The 21,614-nt window shown below is 35.4% G+C and overlaps 1 protein-coding gene across 1 annotated transcript in view; it reads left to right on the top strand.

The window, feature by feature from the left end:
* Positions 1 to 7,225: 7,225 nt before the first annotated feature.
* The window catches only part of AdoR (Adenosine receptor), a 58,368-nt gene continuing 43,979 nt past the window's right edge, over positions 7,226 to 21,614 (top strand). Inside the window, exon 1 of the mRNA XM_090400711.1 lies at positions 7,226 to 7,845. Within this exon, the coding sequence (XP_090256837.1) occupies positions 7,258 to 7,845 (588 nt within the window). The 5' untranslated portion in view covers positions 7,226 to 7,257. The remainder of the gene's footprint in view (positions 7,846 to 21,614) is intronic.

Below are 21,614 nucleotides of genomic sequence, written 5' to 3' on the forward strand. Positions count from 1 at the left end.
TATGTAGCTTAAAATGGGCATTTCATTTAGAACCTACGTTCATTCTACTTTCTAAAAATAAATAAAAAAAAAATGAAAAGATGCTTTTATACCATAAGTCATATATATTCGCAAATTCATTAAAAATATTACTAATAAGATATAAATCTACTGTTTATAGTTCCGTAGTTCTTAGTTCATATTGGTGCCGTCAGCTGTCACTAGTAACGTAAAGAAAGATGGCGATAGTTAATAATATAACTAGATCGCAAAGTTCTGAGATTAATGTCTATTTCAATTTTTTTTTAAATTTTTTTTTGTATAAAACAAAAATTAACCTAGAATGTTAATAAGAGCTAGGTTATCAATTGTTTTGTGTTTTGTTGATCTATTTTCTTAATGCTGAGAGGATTAAAGAATGACATGGATCAATATATAATTCATTTGTTATGCTCACTCTCCGTTTTTTTTTTTAACATTTCCTATTTAAGGAAATTCTTGCATAACCTTAGTTGAAATATAAAGTAAAATATCAAGGTAATCAGTTTTCCTGACCAACTTTAACAGGCCTAATTTAGTTACATAATTAGCATATCCGGTCAACAAGCTGCCGGTTCAAATCCCGCAGTGGCATGGATGCTTTTGATTGTTTTTAGCTGAGAAATGAATTTCATCGCTCAGTTTAAGACCAACATCCCACTTATTGCATGCTTGAAGTGGATTGAAAAACTCCTATGTTTGTTCTTTACTAAGTAAAAATTAACAAAATTAGCAAAAATCCTTAGCTCACCCACTAATGTACTAATATACTATATACTATTTACTGTTTTTGTAATCTAGTAGGCAATTAATTTAGAAATTGTTTCGTTTTCCCTATTTTTTTGGCTTTTCTACAATTTCAACATGTTATTTAAAATGTCATCAAAGATGAGCGTTACACGTTTTCTTGCGAATTATGATCTTAACGTGCAGTACAGAGTAACACAATAAGAACTTTTTATGGAAAAGATCTTTACAGTATTATTCATTCAGTTGTTCCTTCAAGAAGATTAATACACAATTCATATTTCAACCGTGTCAAGAGACCGCATGTTAAGACAGAAGCCACCTTGAAAACCTTGATATATAAAGAAATGCTAAAATAAATAAGTAAAAACTATTACAATTCTTTGCATAGTCTTCATATGATTTTCATCTGAGTAATGGACAAAGAAGAATGGATGCCCATTTAATGTTGCAAAAGTGTAAGGTTATGCATTTTGGAGTAAAAAGATTACCATCTGTGTACCATACTGATAGGACTGTACTCCAGGAACTTGGTGAAGCCAGAGATTTGGGGATGTTGGTGGATAGGGAGTTGAAATTTAGAGGGTATATTGCAAAAGTGGTTAAAGCAGCTCATAGGTTTACCTGGTTATTGAAAAACATCCTGAGATGCAGAGATAACAAAGTTATTATTCTACTTGATAAGGTCTCATCTGAATTGTGCAAAGATCTGGTCGCCATGGGTTTCTTGGGAGTGTGGATGAGGTGGAGCGGATATAGAGATGGTAAATAAGATGGAGGCGAGCTGTGTGATCCTCCACATGAGGAGAGATTAAAGATTTGTGGGTTACAGAAGCTGGTTGATCGGCGGATAACAGGAGATATGAGCTGCTTAGGGTGAGACGTATTGGATTTAGGTGGGCGAAATATTTCAGTACATGAATAATGTGAGGAAAACTAGTATAATAACTCTAATATAATTGGAGGTTGCCCATAAACTGAGTAAGAGTGTGATTAGTTATGGAGTGAGGACTAAATTTTTTGCTTGGAGAATGGTGAATGAGTTGAATAGATTGACCATAGTCAGTTACGTGTCCTTTGTCGGTGAATGATTTTGAAGCAAAATACGACAGTATTGTTGATTAATCTTTTTTTTTTTTTTTTTTTTCAGTTGACCTTCCGCGATGAGTCGACGGACTTCATGGTGCCCGAATAATAGTAACAATTTTCTATTTCGGAGAACTTGAAAAACAGTAGAAATTTTGAATTCATTTAAATGGCAGGTCTTTATTCAATCCCAAACATTTTTAAATTACACCCAAAATGCTAAATTATTGATTAAAAAAAAACAACAACTTAGAATCTCATTCATACTGTGCTCATGACGAGATTTGATATAATTTGTTGAGGCATGTCTGTTTTACATACGCTAATTATTTTCGAATATGCGAAAATACACTTCTGAATTTATGCACTTAAACAGATGGGTGAAAATGGATATATTTGCAAGAAATATATTATGGTCAAGCTAGAAACACTTTGAATGAATAACCGATGTTTATTTTCTGTTATTAAAATATGTATACGGTTTTATCGTTTGGTGGCGTTGTTGCCAAACGACAAATGTCATTACTTTACTGAAATTGTATCTGCTGAATTTGAATAATATTTTTCCGAGTTTATTATTTCTTCAAACTATATTGGTTACGAAATACAAGTTATGTAATGTCAAATATGATCAAGATATATTCAGTAATCGTTTATTAGGTCTTAAAAGCACCTTTCTAAAACTGTGAGTCACGTCTTATATGCGTCACAGCGATGAATTATTTCCTCTTTATTGATCATGTCACAATTATGCCGCATTTAGTGCAATGGTTTGACTAGTGTTAAATATGCATGCCTTAATGGAATACACTGCACAAAAGAAAGTCCCGCTTCTCATACAGCAGTGGTGTTCAACCTTTTTTACTATGCGAGCTACTTCTCTATACTAAGTTATTCGGCGATTTACTCTCTTATATACTGTAGATCACGTTCCCCCAACCTGATATCTGATTACGCACTACTATGCAGTTACATGCGCTCGCTCACTTCGGAGGATCCACTCTCTCAGCCCTAAAAAATTTAAAGAAACTAAAAACTTTATTTGTGTATTTAAAAATTTATTTATCACGTTTAATTATTTTAATACAACAAATATGTTGGAATAAAATATTTATTTTTCTATTTTGGAAAACCAAAGTTATGGAAAGCAACAGATTGATTACAAACTCACAAGTCGCAGGAAATGCTGGTTGATTAAAAAAAAAAAGTTAATGTGAAATTTGGCATTGTTTGGACCTCGCAATATTTTCATAGTCAGGTTGATATGAAGAAGTGGCCAATCGCAGACCATCATCCAAATGATCATTTGTCATTTGGTTTCTTAATTGATTTTTTATGATGGTCATATTTGAAAAAGCGGATTCTGACAAGTATGTCGATCCGAAACACGACAGAATTTTTCGCGCAATATCAGTTAATATTGGGAATTTTTCATGTGCATACTTCCAAATGACTTCATTGTTTATTGATTTTAAATGTAAACTATTCTGAATGTTTATTATCTCAAGTTCTACTTCAGCTTGGTTTGTATCAAACAGCCCACTAATTTTATTTGAAATTTCTGTGATGTTCAAGTTTTCTTGAAATGGATTATTTGATAAAAGATACAATCATTTTAGTTTTATTAAAATCTTTCAATCTTGAATTTATTTCTTCCTCGACTAATTCTATTTCACGAATAAATTCTTTTAAATCACAGCGAAGCATTTCTTGATTTTGTTCAAAAACTTTTAATAAATATGGGAGGTCTCAATTCGGGGTCATTTATATTTTTCTTTAATAAAAGTAAGTATTGTTGGAAAGTTTTTATTGAACTTAACATGTCAATTAAATTTTAATCTCTACCTTGTAACTCTAAATTTAAATTACTTAATTTTATACAGAAATCTACTAAAAATGATAAGTGTAACAACCATCTTTTATCACTCAATTGTGGATAAATATCTCCTTTTTCATCAAGAAAATTTTTATATCGCTAATTAATACAAGAAATCTTTCTAAAAATTGACTTCTGCTGAGCCAGCGAACATTAGTGTACAACAGAAGTTCCCTATCATCATCTGCCTGTAATTTAAATAACCGCCGTTGCAGGGCTTTTCCTCGAACAGAATTTACAATTTTAAATGTAATATCCAAAACATCTTTTGTGGTTAATCTTTTACTACACAGTACTTGTTGGTGGATAATACAGTGGTACGTTAAAATATCTGGATATTTGTCATCGTTTCTACATAATGAAATGAAGCCTGATTTACAGAGGCGTAGTGAGGCTATGGCCAATGTGGCCTCGGCCATAGGCGCTAATTTTACATAGGCGCAAAAATTGGGATTTTTAAAGTTTTTTTTTTTTTTTAGAACGGCGCAATTTTCTTTCCTGGCCATAGGCGCCAAAATTCCTCACGACGTCTCTGCTGATTTATTACCTATCATTGCAAGAGAACCGTCAGTAGTAATAGACACAAGTTTAAGAAAGTTTGTGTTGTTTCACAAATTCATCAAATGCCGAAAAAATGTTTTCTTCCCTAGTCCTTCCCAATAATGGTACAATTTTCAAAAGTTCTTCTTTACTTGAATAATCTTGAAATACCATGCGAATAAATACCATTAACTGAGCAATATCAGTGAAGTCGTTCGATTGATCAAATTGTAATGAAAACGCAACACCCTGGTGAATGTCTGACATTAACTGAGTATTCAGATCGGCACTTAAAATTTCAACTCTTCTCATAACCGTTGTTCTGGAAAGTTGTAAATCTTTAATATTCGAAATGATTTCATTTTTGTTTTTAAAATCAGAAAATAAAGATTCTGCTGCTGCAAGAAACGATTCTTTTATTAACTCTCCATCAGTAAAAGGCTTTTTTGCTTTTGCTAATAAATGACACACTTTCAAAGATGCAATAGTGACTGATATTGGTTTATTTATTACTTTCGAAATCATATTTTGTTGTCCAGAAAGTCCTGCCTTTAAATTTATAATTTTTGATTCATGTATTTCGGAATTTTTGGGAAAATCTTCATCATATTTTGCATGTAGCGATCGAAAATATCTCTCAATATTATCATTTTTTTTTTTTTTTGGAATTGCTACAAATGAATTACAAATCAAACAACAATACTTTCCATTTACCATTGTAAAGAAATAATCCGCTTCCCATGCCTTTTTGAAAATAATACGTCTTCGATTTCTTTGATACACTCATGATTATCCTCAAATTAAAAAAAAAATAATAACTTTTAAATATTTTATTAAAATAAAAAATGTTTATGACTTATCAATTAACGAACAAAATAATGGTAAATCCAATGATAAATTTAGAGTAACTGAAACTCAACTGAAATTCTAAGTCGGTAGTGGGAAGTGTGTAGTGTAGTTACGAGTAAACACGATTATAAACGAAACGCATACGATGTGCTTTGCTTATAATCGTATTCACTCGGCTCGCTGTTTGACTTCTACTGATCCCAATTAATTCATTTACCCGGACTTATAAGAAAATTACTGATTATTTGACAATTTTAACGAAAAATAAATAAACAATAGCAATACACTTAAAGAGAATTAAAAAATAATGATAAATAAAATATTACGTTGTCAGTGTCAATTAAATTTGTAAGGAGGAATAAACAAGAGATCGACCGAATATCGCTCTGCTATCGACCTGCCTGTTCTGTTTAACATGTTTTATTTATTATCTGTTTAACCCGTCGACACGATCGACGGGTTAAACTGTCACACAGTGTTGTACAATTTAAGCTCTTTCGTTTGCAGTTATATTATAGAACTAACAGTCTAACATAAAATAAAATAAGTAGAAATATTAAGATCAGTCTGATAACTTTCTTTTTGTTTGTTTTTATGAGAAGATCCATATATACGGTCCATTTGACGAAATACTAAATTAAATTAAATGGAATTTAATTAAATTGGCCCGATTGAATCCGAAACTGAGATGACTCGCAAGATTTTAGAACAGATTCTAAATTACAAATATAATTATCTTCCGACGCGCCAGAGAAAAGTGCTATTATTATTATTATTATTATTATTATTATTATTATTATTATTATTATTATTGCTTCATTTTGGAACGTATCGCTAAGTTTTGCCACTCCAAATGTCTCATTGAAACCAAAATCGAAGAAAGTTAACATAGAAATCATCTGAGATGCAAGTTTTGATAAAAATCCGTCCATCTCGACTGGAGATATAGCATGTAGCAGATGGACAAAATATTTATGAAACACATCTTTAAAAAACGAATTTTTTTTTAATATATATGCTATGGGCTTCGAAGATCTTTATGCCATTTGTAATGTATTTCATGCTCTATTCTTTTATGTATAGTAGAACTTTCTTATATAGGCCTCCATTTCATGCACTGTTTTTTTCCTCTTGATATTAAACCTGCACTTTTACCTATGTCCATAACCGCGAGGTTTTGACCTTGACTCCCGAAAAGCGTAAGTGGAATTTCCCCAGACACACGCAAACTGGACATTAAAATAATGCCACAGAAACACAGACGTGAAAAAAAATAAAAAATAAAATAAAACAAAAAAGAAGCATTATATGGATTTATTTTTATTGTTTGTTACTGTATAGAATTAGCAGTTGTGGATGTTTTTCCGTTCAAGATATAATTATTATTTTTCATTGTAAGATATGCGATTGAAAATAACAACATATAACTGTGCGAAAAAAAAAAGAGAAAAAAAAGAAAACATTTATAAAAAATAATTCTCTAGTTTAATTGAGCGATTTTTTCAAACTCGTAGGTTTGAATAATGATTATATCTTAGGCACACCAAAGAGTTCTTTGTTCGCTATGTTAAGAACGTCTTTACAAGTAAACACTAATAAACTCTAAGCTACAAGTGAAAGTGGCATTTTTATCAGAACGAATACTGCATGTTTTGTGTTCACGCGCGTATGTGTGTGTATGTGTGTGTGTGTGTGTCAGAATCAGGAAATAATAGTCCTTCCTTCCTTCCTGTTTGTTTACAGCGAAAAGAAATATAAATAACCTAATAATTATGACATAAGCATGAAAAAAAACAAAACATGTTTATTGCAGGTACCAATTTAATCGAGAAATGATCTATTCTAATAGTTTCGTTACTATGCAACAATTTAGTTACTATGAAAACAACTTTCCATGAAGAGCGAAATAACTAGAGGGCGCACTTAACACCGGTCTCAATGGTATTTATATGGATATGTTTGAATATACACATTAAGTGCATAAACTGCGCATGTGCAAGTTGGCTTTCATGGCTTTGCCCACGCACTTTTGAAAGATCGATTTTAACACGTGGCTGCCCAGATGATGTCGAACCACGAGAGCGTACAGACTGCATTTTCCAAGGTCGGTAGTAAAAGCAGCCAAGGGATCTGTGTGTGACATGGCGGACAACCCTAGTCTGCCTGTGACATACACCTTATTTGAGGTCATCGTTGCTATCATGGCAGTGGCGGGGAATTCTTTAGTAGTGGCAGCATTCGCGCTTGACCGGCGACTACGAAAGTTGACAAACTTCTACATACTGAGTCTTGCTGTGTCCGATCTCCTGGTGGGTATGTTTGGGATTCCATCTGCCATCATGACCGAAATGGGATTGCCAACGAACTCATTTAGAACTTGCCTGTTGATGCTGTCTGTACTTGTGGTTCTCTGCACCATTTCCATTCTGAACCTTCTGGCAGTGACTCTCGACCGCTACTGGGCAATTCTCTACCCTTTCTGTTACAGCCGATTGATGTCCGGTAGAGCAGCAGCCCTTATCATAGCGTGCTGTTGGGTACTGGGTACCGTGGTAGGACTTCTGCCTCTCTTCGGTTGGAATAATGGACCCGGGACAGATGATCGTTGTCTCTTTATCCCAATCATTGATTATGATTTTCTCGTACTTATATACTTTGCTACTATTGTGTATCCGGCTCTACTCATGGCATTTTGCTATGGAAGGATTTATATAGTTGTCCTGAAGCAGGTATGGTTTATGCAATGTTTAACCAGTTGATTTAATGTAGCACGACTCAACCGAATCAATCTTCTGCAATAAGACACCCAATTTAATTTTTTTGTTATTGTTAATACACTTAGTATCAAATGGCACTTAGGAATTCTCAGAATGCTACCTTCTACTTGTTGTTTATTTCCTAACGATATTCTAACTTTTAATACAAACCTGTTTTTCCCCTTTCTCTGAACTTGAAATAAATGTATATTTTTGCATTTTATTAATTACGAAGATTAACATGCAACGCCACCTAAGCATTGTTACAAATTTTTGAGAAAAAAACAATTATTAATTTCTCACGTAGTTTTATTAAAATGTTACAGAAATTTACATTAATTTGACAGTTTTGCTTCGTATTAAATGGAATTCTTAGGAATTCCATTTAATACTTAGGAATTCTTATTGCTACCTTCTACGTACTGTTTATTAGCTAATGACATTTTATCTACGAGTTTGTTTTCCTTCCTTCCTTCTTTGAACTATTTACTGGATAAATAAAAATATTTGTTTTCTATCGCATTAATACGAAAGATTAACATGCAACGCCACCTAAGCATTGTCACAAACTTTTGAGAAAAATCAATTATTAATTTGTCACGTAGTTTTATTAAAATCTTTACATTAATAAAATTTACATTTATATATTTACATATACAGAAATTTACATTGATTTGATAGTTTTGCTTCGTATTAAATGACACTTAGGAATTCTTGTTGCTACCTTCTACGTATTATTTATTAGCTAATGATATTTTATCTACGAGCTTGTTTTCCTCCCTTCTTTCTTTGAACTATTTACTCGATAAATAACAATATTTTTTTCTATCGCATTAATACGAAAGAGTAACATGCAACACCATCAGCATTTGTATACATTTTTGAGAAAAATTCAATTATTATTTCGATTACAATCTTTGCTTTTACACACGCATACATGCACTTTTGTGCTATACGTTTTTCAGGCTTTCGTGTGTAGGGATGACTGTCATTACGATCTCCGGAACTGTCAAACAAAAAATGTATTTAAGAACCACTGTCTTACTACGATGTTTACATTAAGACTGCAGTCGGCCCAGACCGGCGCCCATTTCCCATTTTTTTGTCGAGGTACGGTGTACTTTGAGATTTCATGTTAATTATTCGTAATTAGTATCTTCTTTTTGCTATACTGTTTTTAATAGTGTTCATTTAATCTCTATTTAATATTTGGACTAATACCATTTTAATAGGATACACTATATATATGGCACAGACTGAAAGCATGGGTTCCTTTTCGCATACAGGATAACATTAGAGACATTTCATAGATACATAGTTATTCCTTCGTCCGCGCGGTTAGCCTAGTGGCTTTGCGCTTCGCAACCATATGCCTGGGGAAGGAGTGTCCTAGGTTCGATTCCCGTCGGAGACGTGAGGAGCTGAAGGATCTTCCTCAGCCATAGCCAAGTTAGCCGGTCTTGGGCGCGGGCAGTAGGGTTTTTTCCGCCAGTTTATCTGGTGTTTTTCATCCCGCAAGCAGGCAAACCGGCCCCTTGAACACACAGGGATACAGCCAAGAATACCTTGAGGCATAGGAGTGACCATTCTATCCTCGTATTTCGGTTACGAAATCCAAGCATGCTTGGAAGGTTGTGGGCCTTAAAGGCCTGTTAAAGCCATTGGGATAGATAGATAGATAGTTATTCCTTCTGTGTGACTTATGCAATCTGTATTTAAAAAATAAAATAAATAATAGAAATCGCCATTTTTTCCATTCAACTTTCTTTATGCTTAATTGTCAAAAGCCAGTATCTTTCGCTCTTATTAATAATGAAACAAGTACTGGTTATTAAGATGTGTTTAAAGCCTAGATCTCATTCTTCGACAAGTACAGTCTAAAGGTAGTTTTCAGAGGGTCCCCTGAATGCATTTATTGGACCTCTCAGTTGTCACTTGTTTTCCCTTCAGTGCTGAGATTCTCAGCATGGTTGTTATGTCACAAGAATTGTTATGTCCTCCTATTCTTTGTCTTTTTTTATGATCCCTTATGGAGTCTTGCGATGCCATAATCTTCTTGCACTCTAAACGCTGGCTTCTATCACCTTTCTTTCTGGTTTTCATTTTTTTTAAAAAAAAAACTCGCCTTTAAATACGGTTTCCCGTTTCCCTTCTATTATGGTTTTGTTTCATCTGTTATATGGCACTCTAGTTTGTAATTCGTCAACCGGCAGCTCATCTTCAGCGTTCTTTCTTCTAAGCCAAATATTTTGGTCTCTGACCTTAATATCCTTTTTCTTTTTCTTTCTATTGTGTGGTATCATAAATGAAAACTGCGCGTTTTATCTATTATTCATTTGGTAAATATCCATGTCTCTGCTCCATAATCCTTGGTTGGAATTATACACGAGGATTTTAATTTTTTTTTGTTTGTTTTTATTTTGCTGCATAATAATTTCTTTATATAAAAAGGCAGATCATCCTAGTTTAATCCTTAGTTTGATTTCTTCACGTATCCCCCCCCCCCTCCCAAATTGTTATGGTTTTTCCCAAAGTAAATGTATTTTCCTACTGTTTCTATTTCTACACTTTTTCCCCACTATGTTATACTTTTCCTCTATGCTTACCATCAGTTTCGTTTCCGTGATATAAACTGTTGAGTGTATCTTCCTTCAAAATTACAACTAATTCTTCTATCATTTTTCTTAGCCTATCCTTTTTCCTGCTGAATAGTCTATCAACACAAAATAAATCGGCATATTGTGCATGATTCCGTTAAGAAGTATGCACATGATTTCTGTACGCAGAAATCATGTTTTATACCCTAAATCAGGTTTGCTTGATTAGTTGGATAAATCTGTTTGAAATTATTAATAATTTAAACATATGGGACAACAAGTCTAATTGGACTGCGATTTTCCACATTCTTCTTATTCACTTTTTATGTATGAAGATATTTATATGTGTGTATGTATATTCCCTCAGCCCAATGGTTGGTGGGGAAGTAATTTCACATTACTAGATAATTATTATAGAGCCTTCGTAGCTCACTCGGTATAGACGAAGCCCTTTGATCGGAAAGACCTGGGTTCGATTCCCGTTCAACACGTGAGGAACTTTTTTTTTGGTCTCTTTCGACTAAAGGTGAGTTAGCCAGTCTCATACGTAGATAGAGTTTTTTCTTTTCACACGGAATCTCGGGTTTTTCTTCCCTCAGAACACGCAAACCGACCCCGTGAACACACGCATTTACAGACATAGAACACATCGGGAGTCATAGGGCTACCCACCTGTTCCTCGAGGCGGTTGCGGTTTCGGATCGTAATAGATCATGTCTAATACGAACGTAACAGGCCACTAGGCCTAATATACTTATAAGGAGGAGGTAATTATTATAGAACAAAGTAGTTTCCGTTAACTTCCTTGCCCAACAGTAATATATCTGTAGATATGTGTGATCAGGTGGATGGTTTGTCTGTTTTGACAGACGAAAACCCTTCCACCTGCGTATGAAAGAGGCTAGCTCACCCTTTGAATGCAAAACCCTGATAACGTCGTAAGCGAATTCGAACTTAGATCTTATTCAACCGAAGAGCTCCATTGAAACCAACTCAGCTATGGAAACTCCTATATATATGTATAATACTCATACTTATGCATGAATGAACTGTATATATTTTATATCAATTAAACCGTGTTTCGTATTTTTTTTGTGAGCTTCTTTTATTCCATCTACTCCTGCTACTTTATTATTGTTAATTTTTTTTCATGGAGTTTGCAGTCCCTACTGGTCCTTTTTTTGAAACTATTGGCAGTAGGTCTTCCGTGTTGTAATAAATTTTATTGCGTCTTTTATTGAATATAAAATACGTATTAAAATAATATAATGGTTCTTTATCAGTTTCGAACTTTTTTTATCTATTATGAGAAAAGTTCTTTGTTGTTTATCTCTGCAGAATAACAAATGAAAATATAATGTACGCTGTTGCTGAAATTTAATGTGTTTTTTTATTTTTATAAATATATACATTTGTATTAATAATCTAAATATATTAGTTATAAATGTTATAAAATGGATCGCTTCGCCTTTTCAAAAATAATGAAAAAAAAATTCATGACACGCATTCAACTTTTAGATCATTCATTTAGCATCTTCCGGTAGGGATTTCTTTCGCCACAGATTTTTCGCAAGATCTCTTAGCTTGTGCCATTAATTTTTGGACAAGTGTCATGAATGACGGAGAGGCCAGAATATGTAAGGCATTTGATCGGATTGGCAACAGCGTTCTAAACAAGTGTGCATTCTTTGGTCCTCCTCTGGTAGTTCATTTGTTATTTTTTAAGACAAGCCTTATAAACACTCAAGGAGCTATTTACAGTCAAGGAGCTATACAAACTCGCCCAGAGTAGGCCTTCACAAACACTTATGACCACCGTAGGATCGAACCCACGACACCTGTTGGACAGCTGGTATGCTACTCACTCGGCCAACTAGGCGGGCGTTTTCTGCCAATGTATAAAATATCTGCAGGTGTTTTCAACCTGGCTTTTGAAAAATTGACAAGAGACAAGAATTTAAGAAGTGAGCATGATTTTAAAAAATTGTGCCATTTTTTGGCACAAATCCCTGCGGAGTTATAAAGCAGAATGAGTCGGTGCATTGTCATGATGAAGAAACCATGATAGAATGCGCCACCTCCCGATTCGTTTTCGATATGTCTTCAAAAAAAAAAAAAAAAATCTGAATGTTGGTTCACAGCTTGGCATTTAGGAACAATCTAATGAACAATTCAGTATAATAATAATAATAATAATAATAATAATAATAATAATAATAATAATAATAATAATAATAATAATAATAATAATAATAAGTAAGCTTTTGAACTTAGAAACTGTTTTTAGACATCTGACATCCATTTTAATGAATTGAATTGTTTTCAAATGACGGACGAAACTACTCAGGCTATGAGGCAGAATATTATATCTGAGTTTGTTCTTCTGGCTGGTTTCCTGTTTTGCAGGATGAGAAACTCGTGGTTTCCGGCACGAAAACCAAATCTGCATAAGAGACCGGCTAACTCACCTTCAGCTGGAAGGTTCTTCCAGTCCTGGTCGGGGAAGGGAACTGAGGTCTTTCCAACTAGAGCGTCGTTATCGAGCTATGATGAAATTCCTGACGAATTCTGGATGTCAGGGGGGGGGGTGCAATGTGTTTGTCCAATGTTGGATGGTCTCTCAATACATTGCAACAAATGACATGAAAGAGACAAACAAGCCTATCGACCTCATAAGATGGCAGCTGCATTCACCAAAAATTCATTCTCCTTCCTCTTGATAAAAACACCTTAAAATGTATGAGATTAGATGAGATTGCAGCAACTGGCCATGGAATTCATGATATACATAATCCGGGCAGAAGCGATTTATAATCTGTAGTTGGGAAGAATTTTGACTCTTAGGTTCTGCTTTGGATAAATCTCAGGAATGGAGCACTCATGCATTTCTATAATTATTATAGCAATAAATAATTTTTCTACAACGGAAATGGGAATTTCTCTTCCTTGAAGCTTTTCTGGTTAAGAAAAGACATTCATAGCTCAGTCTTAAAAATGGCTTAAATCTGAGTTCTTGGTCTGGTTGGCTATTTTTCACCTATCGATGAATGAGCGAAACTAGCTTCACCTCGCAATACATGTCCACAGAATGCTACGCATGAATACCAGTGATCCAACACGCAGTACTGTTGTTCGGAATTATGAAGTCATCGAGGTCAGTGCATTATTTCTGTTAATCGTATGTATTGTCTCCTGATCAGCGAATGAATACCCTGAGTTTCTGGGAGGAAAAATCCTGCTATCCATATATATATCCAGCTAACTTAATTGAAAAGTCTAAAGGTTGAGACAAAAAAGGGACTAAAGATTTAGATAACCGTAAACTCTGCTCTTTTCTAAGACCTTTCATGCCTCCATTAATCATCACCTACCGCCTAAATATATTCACAAGCATTCATACTATAATAGGATTCAAATTCACAGCCTGTGGGTTGGAGAGCAGACACGCTCTCCACTTGGTCAACCAAGCTAGTTAGCTGACTAAGTGCTCTGTCCAGCAATTAACATAAACGTTCAATTGCCCTGATAACGAATGACGTCATCATACAAAAATGCTATTGAGAAACCAACATTGTTTTTATGAATGTTTCTGATTACGCCCACACTTTTTAGTATTTTTTCCTTTCAAAACTGTAAGGGTTACTAAAGCGGTTTATTTTATTTTATTTTATTTTTTATTACGACCGAACAAGCCTGTAATGTTTTAAATGTTTTAAATTCCCTTATAAAGATTTTTTGGCATCCTAGACGGGTTTCGAACTTGTTGGACTCAGGTCCAAAAGGTTGGGTCCAACAAAGAGCGTCATGAATTACTAACTAGAGCTATGGAAGCTCGCTTCTAAAGGAGGACTAGTTTTGTGATGATTTTTTAAAGTGAACTGCTTGTAGGCCTATTATTTCGATGAAAAAAATATGAATAAAACAATAAATTTATCAAGTATCTATGCATAAAAAAGGGCTTACATCATTGGAGTATATGGATTTAAAATTTAAACTGTAAAAATTTCGTTAGACTTTATTGCATTTTGTTGTCAAGTTTTACAGTACTGTTAGAAGAATTTAATAATAATAATAATAATAATAATAATAATAATAATAATAATAATAATAATAATAATAATAATAATAATAATAATAATAGCAGTAAGCATGGTTTAGTGTTAGGAGATGATGTCAGTGTGGATGAAATCGAGTAATGATTGATGTTGGGATGTATGTGGCCAAGATGTAAACTTCAACACCATTTTCTGAAACGGGAATGATATAATACATTCAAAATAATTCGTGGCTACTGGTGGTACCAGTAGCCACGAATTATTCTCTAACTCTACGCGACAACTGCATTATTGAAATTGAAATATTCAAAGCACAGATTCCCAGAATTCATCCTGACATGTAGTAGCGATTATCACTGCCTTAAACCATCCATCATATAACCTAAACTTGACTCCACTTGTCTTTCACCTGTTTCTAAAACAGACGGAACATTTCAGAACACATTAGTTTGTGTCAGATATTAAAATCAAGACAACGGTAACGATATGGTTCCGTCAAGAAGACGCTCCGTCATGTCGTGATGGGGTCATGAAATTACCTGAATATTGGTGGAAGCGATTCGAAATAATTGTGTAGACTTGCAGAATAAGGTGGGAGAATTATTTATTTAGCGTATGGCTCAGACGTGAAAAGTTACATTACATTAATTCTTAATATATATGGACATAGTAATAGACATATGCACAATAATAAGACATAATACAGTCATAACAGAGACACTCAAGAATAGACTACAACTGTATGTCCATGTTGATTATCCAGTCACTGCACTTGGTGTAGCATGGATGAAGTCTGACAGGCTTCCACTGTATGCACGTTGGACACATTCTGCTGTAATATGATTAATTGTCTGGCGGGGTGATCCACAGTCGCACCTGGGTGAGGCAATCATTCCCCATTTGTAAAGGGGTGGTCCTCACATCTGCCATGATTGGTGCGGATTCGGTTAAGGGTGGACCAAGTTTTCCGTGGTAGGTCAAAACCCGAAGGCATTGAAGCCATTGACCCACTAATTCATGGAAGACTCCCGTTGAAGTGTTACACCAGGACTCTTTCCACAAATTTCATGTTGAAATTTGTCTTTGCAAGATTTTTTGATGTCTTTCTGGATTGGAAGATTTTGTATTTCCATGATTTTGCTGTATTTATGTAGAAGAAAGTTGGATGTTTGCAGGTGGGATGTTGCTTAGCTCTGGGAGCCAGTAGGTTGGGGTTGATTTTACAGTTCCAGAAATAAGGCGCATAGTGGTGTTAAGCTGAGCATCAACCAAATACACATGGGTGAGCAGTATTCAGCTGTAGAGTAAACGAGGCCAAGAGCAGTGCAGCGAAGCGTTGTTGCTGAGGCATTCCAAGTTGTTCCGCATAGTTTTTGCAGTATATCGTTTCTTGTTTTTATCTTGGATGATTTGTTAATGAGATGTGGTTTAAAAGATAGTTCTCTATCCAGAGTGAAGCCCACATATTTCGGGAATCTGTTGTAGCATAGCAGTTTGTTGCTGAAGTAGACCATGAGTTCTTTGTTAGCCTGGTTATTGTTCAGGTGGAAGCATGAAACTTCTGTTTTGCTAGGATTTAGGAGTAATCTCCATTTGCTGAAGTATTCATCTAGGAAATGGAGATTACGCCTAAATCCTAGCAAAACAGAAGTTTCATGCTTCCACCTGAACAATAACCAGGCGTAAATTTACTACAATTTTAATTGTAGTAAAATTGGTGTGTCTGGTGGCTAGAGCAATGTCATCGGCGTAGCAAAACTTCTTGGAGGCTGTATTAGGGAAATCTGCGATGTATAAGTTAAAATGTAGGGGAGCCAGGACTGACCCTTGTGGTAATCCATTATCCAGTGTTCTTTGTTTACTTTTGTTCTCGTCCATACACACTGCAGAGTAAACGAGGCCAAGAACAGTACAGCGAAGCGTTGTTGCTGAGGGATCCCAAGCTTTCTCTATTTTTCTGCATGGGCCTGCGCGGAGCAACTTGCAGACTGCCCCATGTCTCCAGACTGTATTACAAGCTGTGGTAAGATCCACAAAAGCTACAGCTGTTTTCAAGCATTGTTGGTAGCCTGCCTCTATAAATGTGGTGAGTAACAGAACCTGATCACAGCAGCTTCGTTTATATCTGAATCCGGCCTGTTCCACTGGGACTTGTTCTATTATCTTAGGGGGAAATTCAATTGAGGATGAACCTTTCTAAGAGCTTATAACAGGTGATAAGCAGGGCGACTGGTCGGTAGTTTTCTGGTTTGTTGTTGGTTTTTCCTGGTTTTAAGATGGGGATAATTATTGTCCTCTTAAACTCTCTCGCAAGTCTACCAGTCTGGAGGATGTCAGAGAAAAAGCAAGCCAACCACTGCCGAACCTTTTGGCCTGTCTTCAACAGGAAATCAAGATAAATTCCATCGAAACCTTGAGCCTTGCTGGTTTCATATCCATTAGAGCAGTGTTAATATCTTCAAGAGTGAAAGGTCCCGAATATAAAGGGTCTGATGGTCTATTATTTTTCAAATATGTAAGTTCTCTTTTTATTTGAAGAGTGTGTTGTTTGTCCTTGGTGGTATATCTTGATGTGTTGACAATATGTGATCCATATTAGTTAGGAGAAATAGCTGATTGTCCCCGGGCGGTCAGGGTGCCACTACCTAGTTTTCTTAGAAGGCTTCATGTTTTTCTACTGGAGTGCCGAAAATCGAGCTTTCTACTGTCTCAGTCCATTTCTTCTGTTGGCTGGTGTCAAGGCTGTGAATGAGTTCATCTGCAATATCAGAATCGCCACACTCTAGATATTCTTGATAGTTTATTACTGTCATCATCCCATCCAGAGATATATATTCCTTCAGGAAACCTATTGGTATGGTCTTCTTACCTACAGCTAATACAGCTCCCATGAATCTCTTGTAATTATTGCTTGTTGGAGGGATCCAACGGACATATTTCTCAAGACAAGTAACAAATGTATCCCAGTCGGCTTTCTGGTAGTTCCAGGGACGTTGGATGGATCTGATAAGGGGTACCTGCAGACCTACCTCTAATATGATTGATCTATGTTGGCTTCGGGGAAAGTTGGAGAGAACTTTTCTCGATGTAGGTAACAGTCGTCCATTGTTGTCTTGAGTAACGAAGCAGAGGTCGGGGTTGTATTCCCTGTTCCAAGGATTCAGACATAAACGAAGCTGCTGTGATCAGGTTCTGTTACTCACCACACGTATAGAGGCAGGCTACCAACAATGACCTGAAGGAAAATCTATCTTTTGCATCGAAAATTAGGTGCATGTTGTGAATTTCTGCCCATTCAGTCAATGTCTCTCCGCATTCATTATTGGAAGCATATTTCCATAGCGTGTGGTGGTTGCTAATGTCATCGCAGGGTGGTTGTACACTGGTAGAACTTGTGGAGGCCACAAGTGGGCAGGGGATTTATACACGTTGGTAATAGTTATATTCCCTATCATAGTTGTTGTCAGATGCACGCCGCCGACAATGCTAATTGTAATGAGGTGGAAATCTTCTAGGGTACTACGTACATAGGTGGCAAGGCCATGTGCATGATGGTAAGTGGCTCCAATGATAATGTAACCAGGAATTCTGCCCCTGCGGTGGAGCTGATCCTCATTCTTACAGTAGTGAGTCTCTTGAACAAGAACAACATCGACATTTTTGTGATATAAAATCTTTGAGAGGTATTCACATTTAACCCTCAATGTTAATTTGGCAATGGCAAATTTTGGATGTTGCTTTGTGGCCTTTGCTTCCATAGCCCTAGAAAGACCATTACGAGTTTAATTTCAGTTGTCGACTTAGGGAACTTGTTCTAGTAATTTCTTCGACCGGTTTCGATTTAGTCGACGTTTAGCACAAGCAAGTACGGTTGTTAGATGCCAAAGTTTCGTTCCAGAAATTTGAAGTTAAAAATAAATAAAAAGAAATAAAATCAACCGTACATCTCGCATTATTTCAAACAACAAATATGAGTGCTAGGATTAGAATGAAGAAATGGTGGCAGTGTCTCTGTAATCTCTCCCCCCCCCCTAAAAGTGTGATTCAGTGATAGCCTCAAGCTCATTATCAGTGATGACTAATAGGTGAAACCTAGCGGTTCACAATCTTCCAAACGTTAGTTAGGTTAAAAGATGCTGTATTTTCACTTTAGAAATAAAAGGCGTTAGATTATCATTTTCTTTTTCCATTTCTAATGTGCCATTAAAACGTCCAATTATAGATGAAAAAATATTATCCTTTCAAATTATTTTGCTAATAAAAATTAATTATAAAGAAGAGAAAATGAAATAAATGCTTGTAGTAAGGAGCGGTGAACCGAAGACTAACTTAACAACAAAATCTTCTACTTTTTCCACTCCACAACATCGAGGTACATGTCAAAACCTCTTATAATGGATATGTACAATGCCGTATTGTTTCAATGACAGTTGACTTTTTGAGTGTCGATATTTTCATGCTGTCACGAACATTGTCATGATGTTTGTTCCAAAGTATGTTATACAAAGAACTGCTTGTGGCGGTGGTATTTTTATTTTTATTTTATTTTTTGAAATTCAGGGTGAGTGGGTCAAAAGTTATAATGTGCTTTATTACTAAATCACTTTTTTTTAGGATTATATATTCTACAGATGACAATATTCGTTTGGTAATTCTCAAAGTACATCAACCATTCCTTGCATAATGTCCTTCACGATAAATTTTAAACGAATGGATCGAAATTTGTAACTGCAATTATTATAACTACGCTATTGCATCAAGTTGTTACTGTTTTTAAATATACTGTATTTTCATTTATTTACTTTAGAGCAATCTTTACAGAGAATATTAATAATTAAATCAAAAACATCGTACTTCAGTTTTCTACAACCTGAATTTAGCATTGTTTTCATATTTTTCACTATCGGTTTTAAAAGAATTCTTATTTATATATTAATAAAATAAATATCAGAAAAGCTCCAATTTGACGTAATTAAGATATTAGAATGGAGGCTATTATAGATACAGCCATATTTTATAGCAAAATATAAAAAGAGATACTTAGGAAAGTTTTGAGAATTTTGTAGAAAGCTCTATGAGAATATAACACTCGGTATCGGAGTTGCTTTAGTATGTACTACTAGTTAAAATTCTTTCCAGGAGCCCGTATGTCTTATTATTATTATTAATATTAGTGTTTAGATTAGGTTTGACTAGCCTGATAGCTGTTACAAACTGGTCAGTTCTCATCATAGACTAGGAAGAAACCCTCCTTACAAAATAAAGGTATTTTTTAAATATTTTTATATTTAGCTATAAAATATACTTGTATTTATAATATTTTATATTGAATTTTATGCAATTTATGCGATTAAAAACTAGATTTTAGTAATTTCTTTATACACCTTCCAGAAATTCACTTATGATCAGTTTAATCTTTTGACAGGATAAAGCTACTTGATGCGGTAATTAATACCCTTGGAGGGTAATGGATGGCAATGTTGTAGCCAATGAAGTTCTAAATGAGGCTCGGTTATTGCTGTTACTCTCTTGCTATGATCAGAGCTTTAATAGCTCAATAACACCTTATATTCCCACACTGTCCTTTACAGATAACGGGGAAGATGAAAAGCATTCTTGCTTCGCCCCTTTAAGCCAGTCCTTATAAGGACTATAAGGGCTACTTTACTTTATAAGGACTTTACTGAAAAATCCCATTTAGGTTGATCGACCGCGAGGTGCGGTGATTAATACCCTTGGAGGGTAATGGATGGCAATGCTGTAGCCAATGAAGTTTTAACTGAGGCTCGGCTATTGCTGTTACCCTCTTGCCACGATCGGAGCTTTAATAGCTCAATGACACCTTATCCCTACACTGTCCTCTACAGATAACAGGGAAGATGAAAAGCATTCTTGCTTCGCCCCTTTAAGCCAGTCCTTTTAAGGTTTTTAAGACTACTTTACTGATTGATCATTACGACATTAAAATTGATTGATTAGGCGATTGATCAGCGTTTTTTCTTTGGAGTGATTGGTAGTGATTACGATGTTTTCTTCAGGATTATCAGAGTGATTGGTGTTGTAAATTAGTGATTGATTGAAGATGAAAATACTCATCTAATCACTGATAGTGGAGCACAACGTGAGACTTTGACTTTTGATGCAATTTAATTGCTGTTGCTTCGCGTATTTAGCCAACGCGGTATTGCTGGCAGTCCTCTGCTGCTGCGGGATTTTCTACAGAATTTTTGCTGGCAGGTCTCTAGAGTCTAGACCTGTGGGATTTGTACTAGCGCTCACACGCAATTAAATCGATATGAGCGTGCGTGACCTAGACGCCGTCACTGATTTGCTCGATGACGAGTCGGCTCTTATACTCATTAATAAACTTCAAAAGAAGTTCAAGCTGAAATGGCCTACTAGCATGATCGACCCCGACATCATTATCGAGTCACTCGACAAAGGGCTAACACTCACTTTTGTTAAAAAAGCTTCTTAAAAAAATTGAACGAGAATGGCCGGCTACTTAAGCTTATATTCTTTACCCGAGGTTGATGATGAAGAAAATGAAGACTCTCCTCAAATGGAGGAAATCTCAATCTAGTTGTCTTTGCCTCTAATCCTTCTGATGAAGGAGAGACTCACGCTCGCAAGAAACGAAAAACACTCGCTGCTGAACCAACAAATGATGTTGGTATGGACGAAGACGCTCCCATTTCAGACCCCTCTGCCTCTCCCAATGAAAAGGTGCCACCGATTATCCTAAGGGAAAAGCAGAGATGGACAACACTAAGAACCACCATGGCTAACTTACAAATAAGTTGTAGATCGGCTAAAAATGTAGACGAAGGCATAAAAATTCAGCCCACCACGGTGGCTGATTATAGAAATCCTACAAAGGAGCTGGACGCAAGAGGAACACAATGTCACACATTTTCACTTGCCTCCGAAAAAAATCTGAAAGTTGTGCTCCGAGGAGTTTCTGAGGATATTGACCCGGATGAAATAGTCACTAACCTCAATTTACCCTCCCATAAAGGTCAGTAGAATGTTCAGATCGAATTCAAGACCACCATGCCTCTAGTTCTAGTTGAGATACACAATATTTACA

This window comes from Typopeltis vanoorti, chromosome 11, assembly GCF_054136105.1.
Source record: "Typopeltis vanoorti isolate ZY-2024b chromosome 11, IOZ_Tvanoo_1.0, whole genome shotgun sequence".
Lineage (NCBI taxonomy): Eukaryota > Metazoa > Arthropoda > Arachnida > Uropygi > Thelyphonidae > Typopeltis > Typopeltis vanoorti.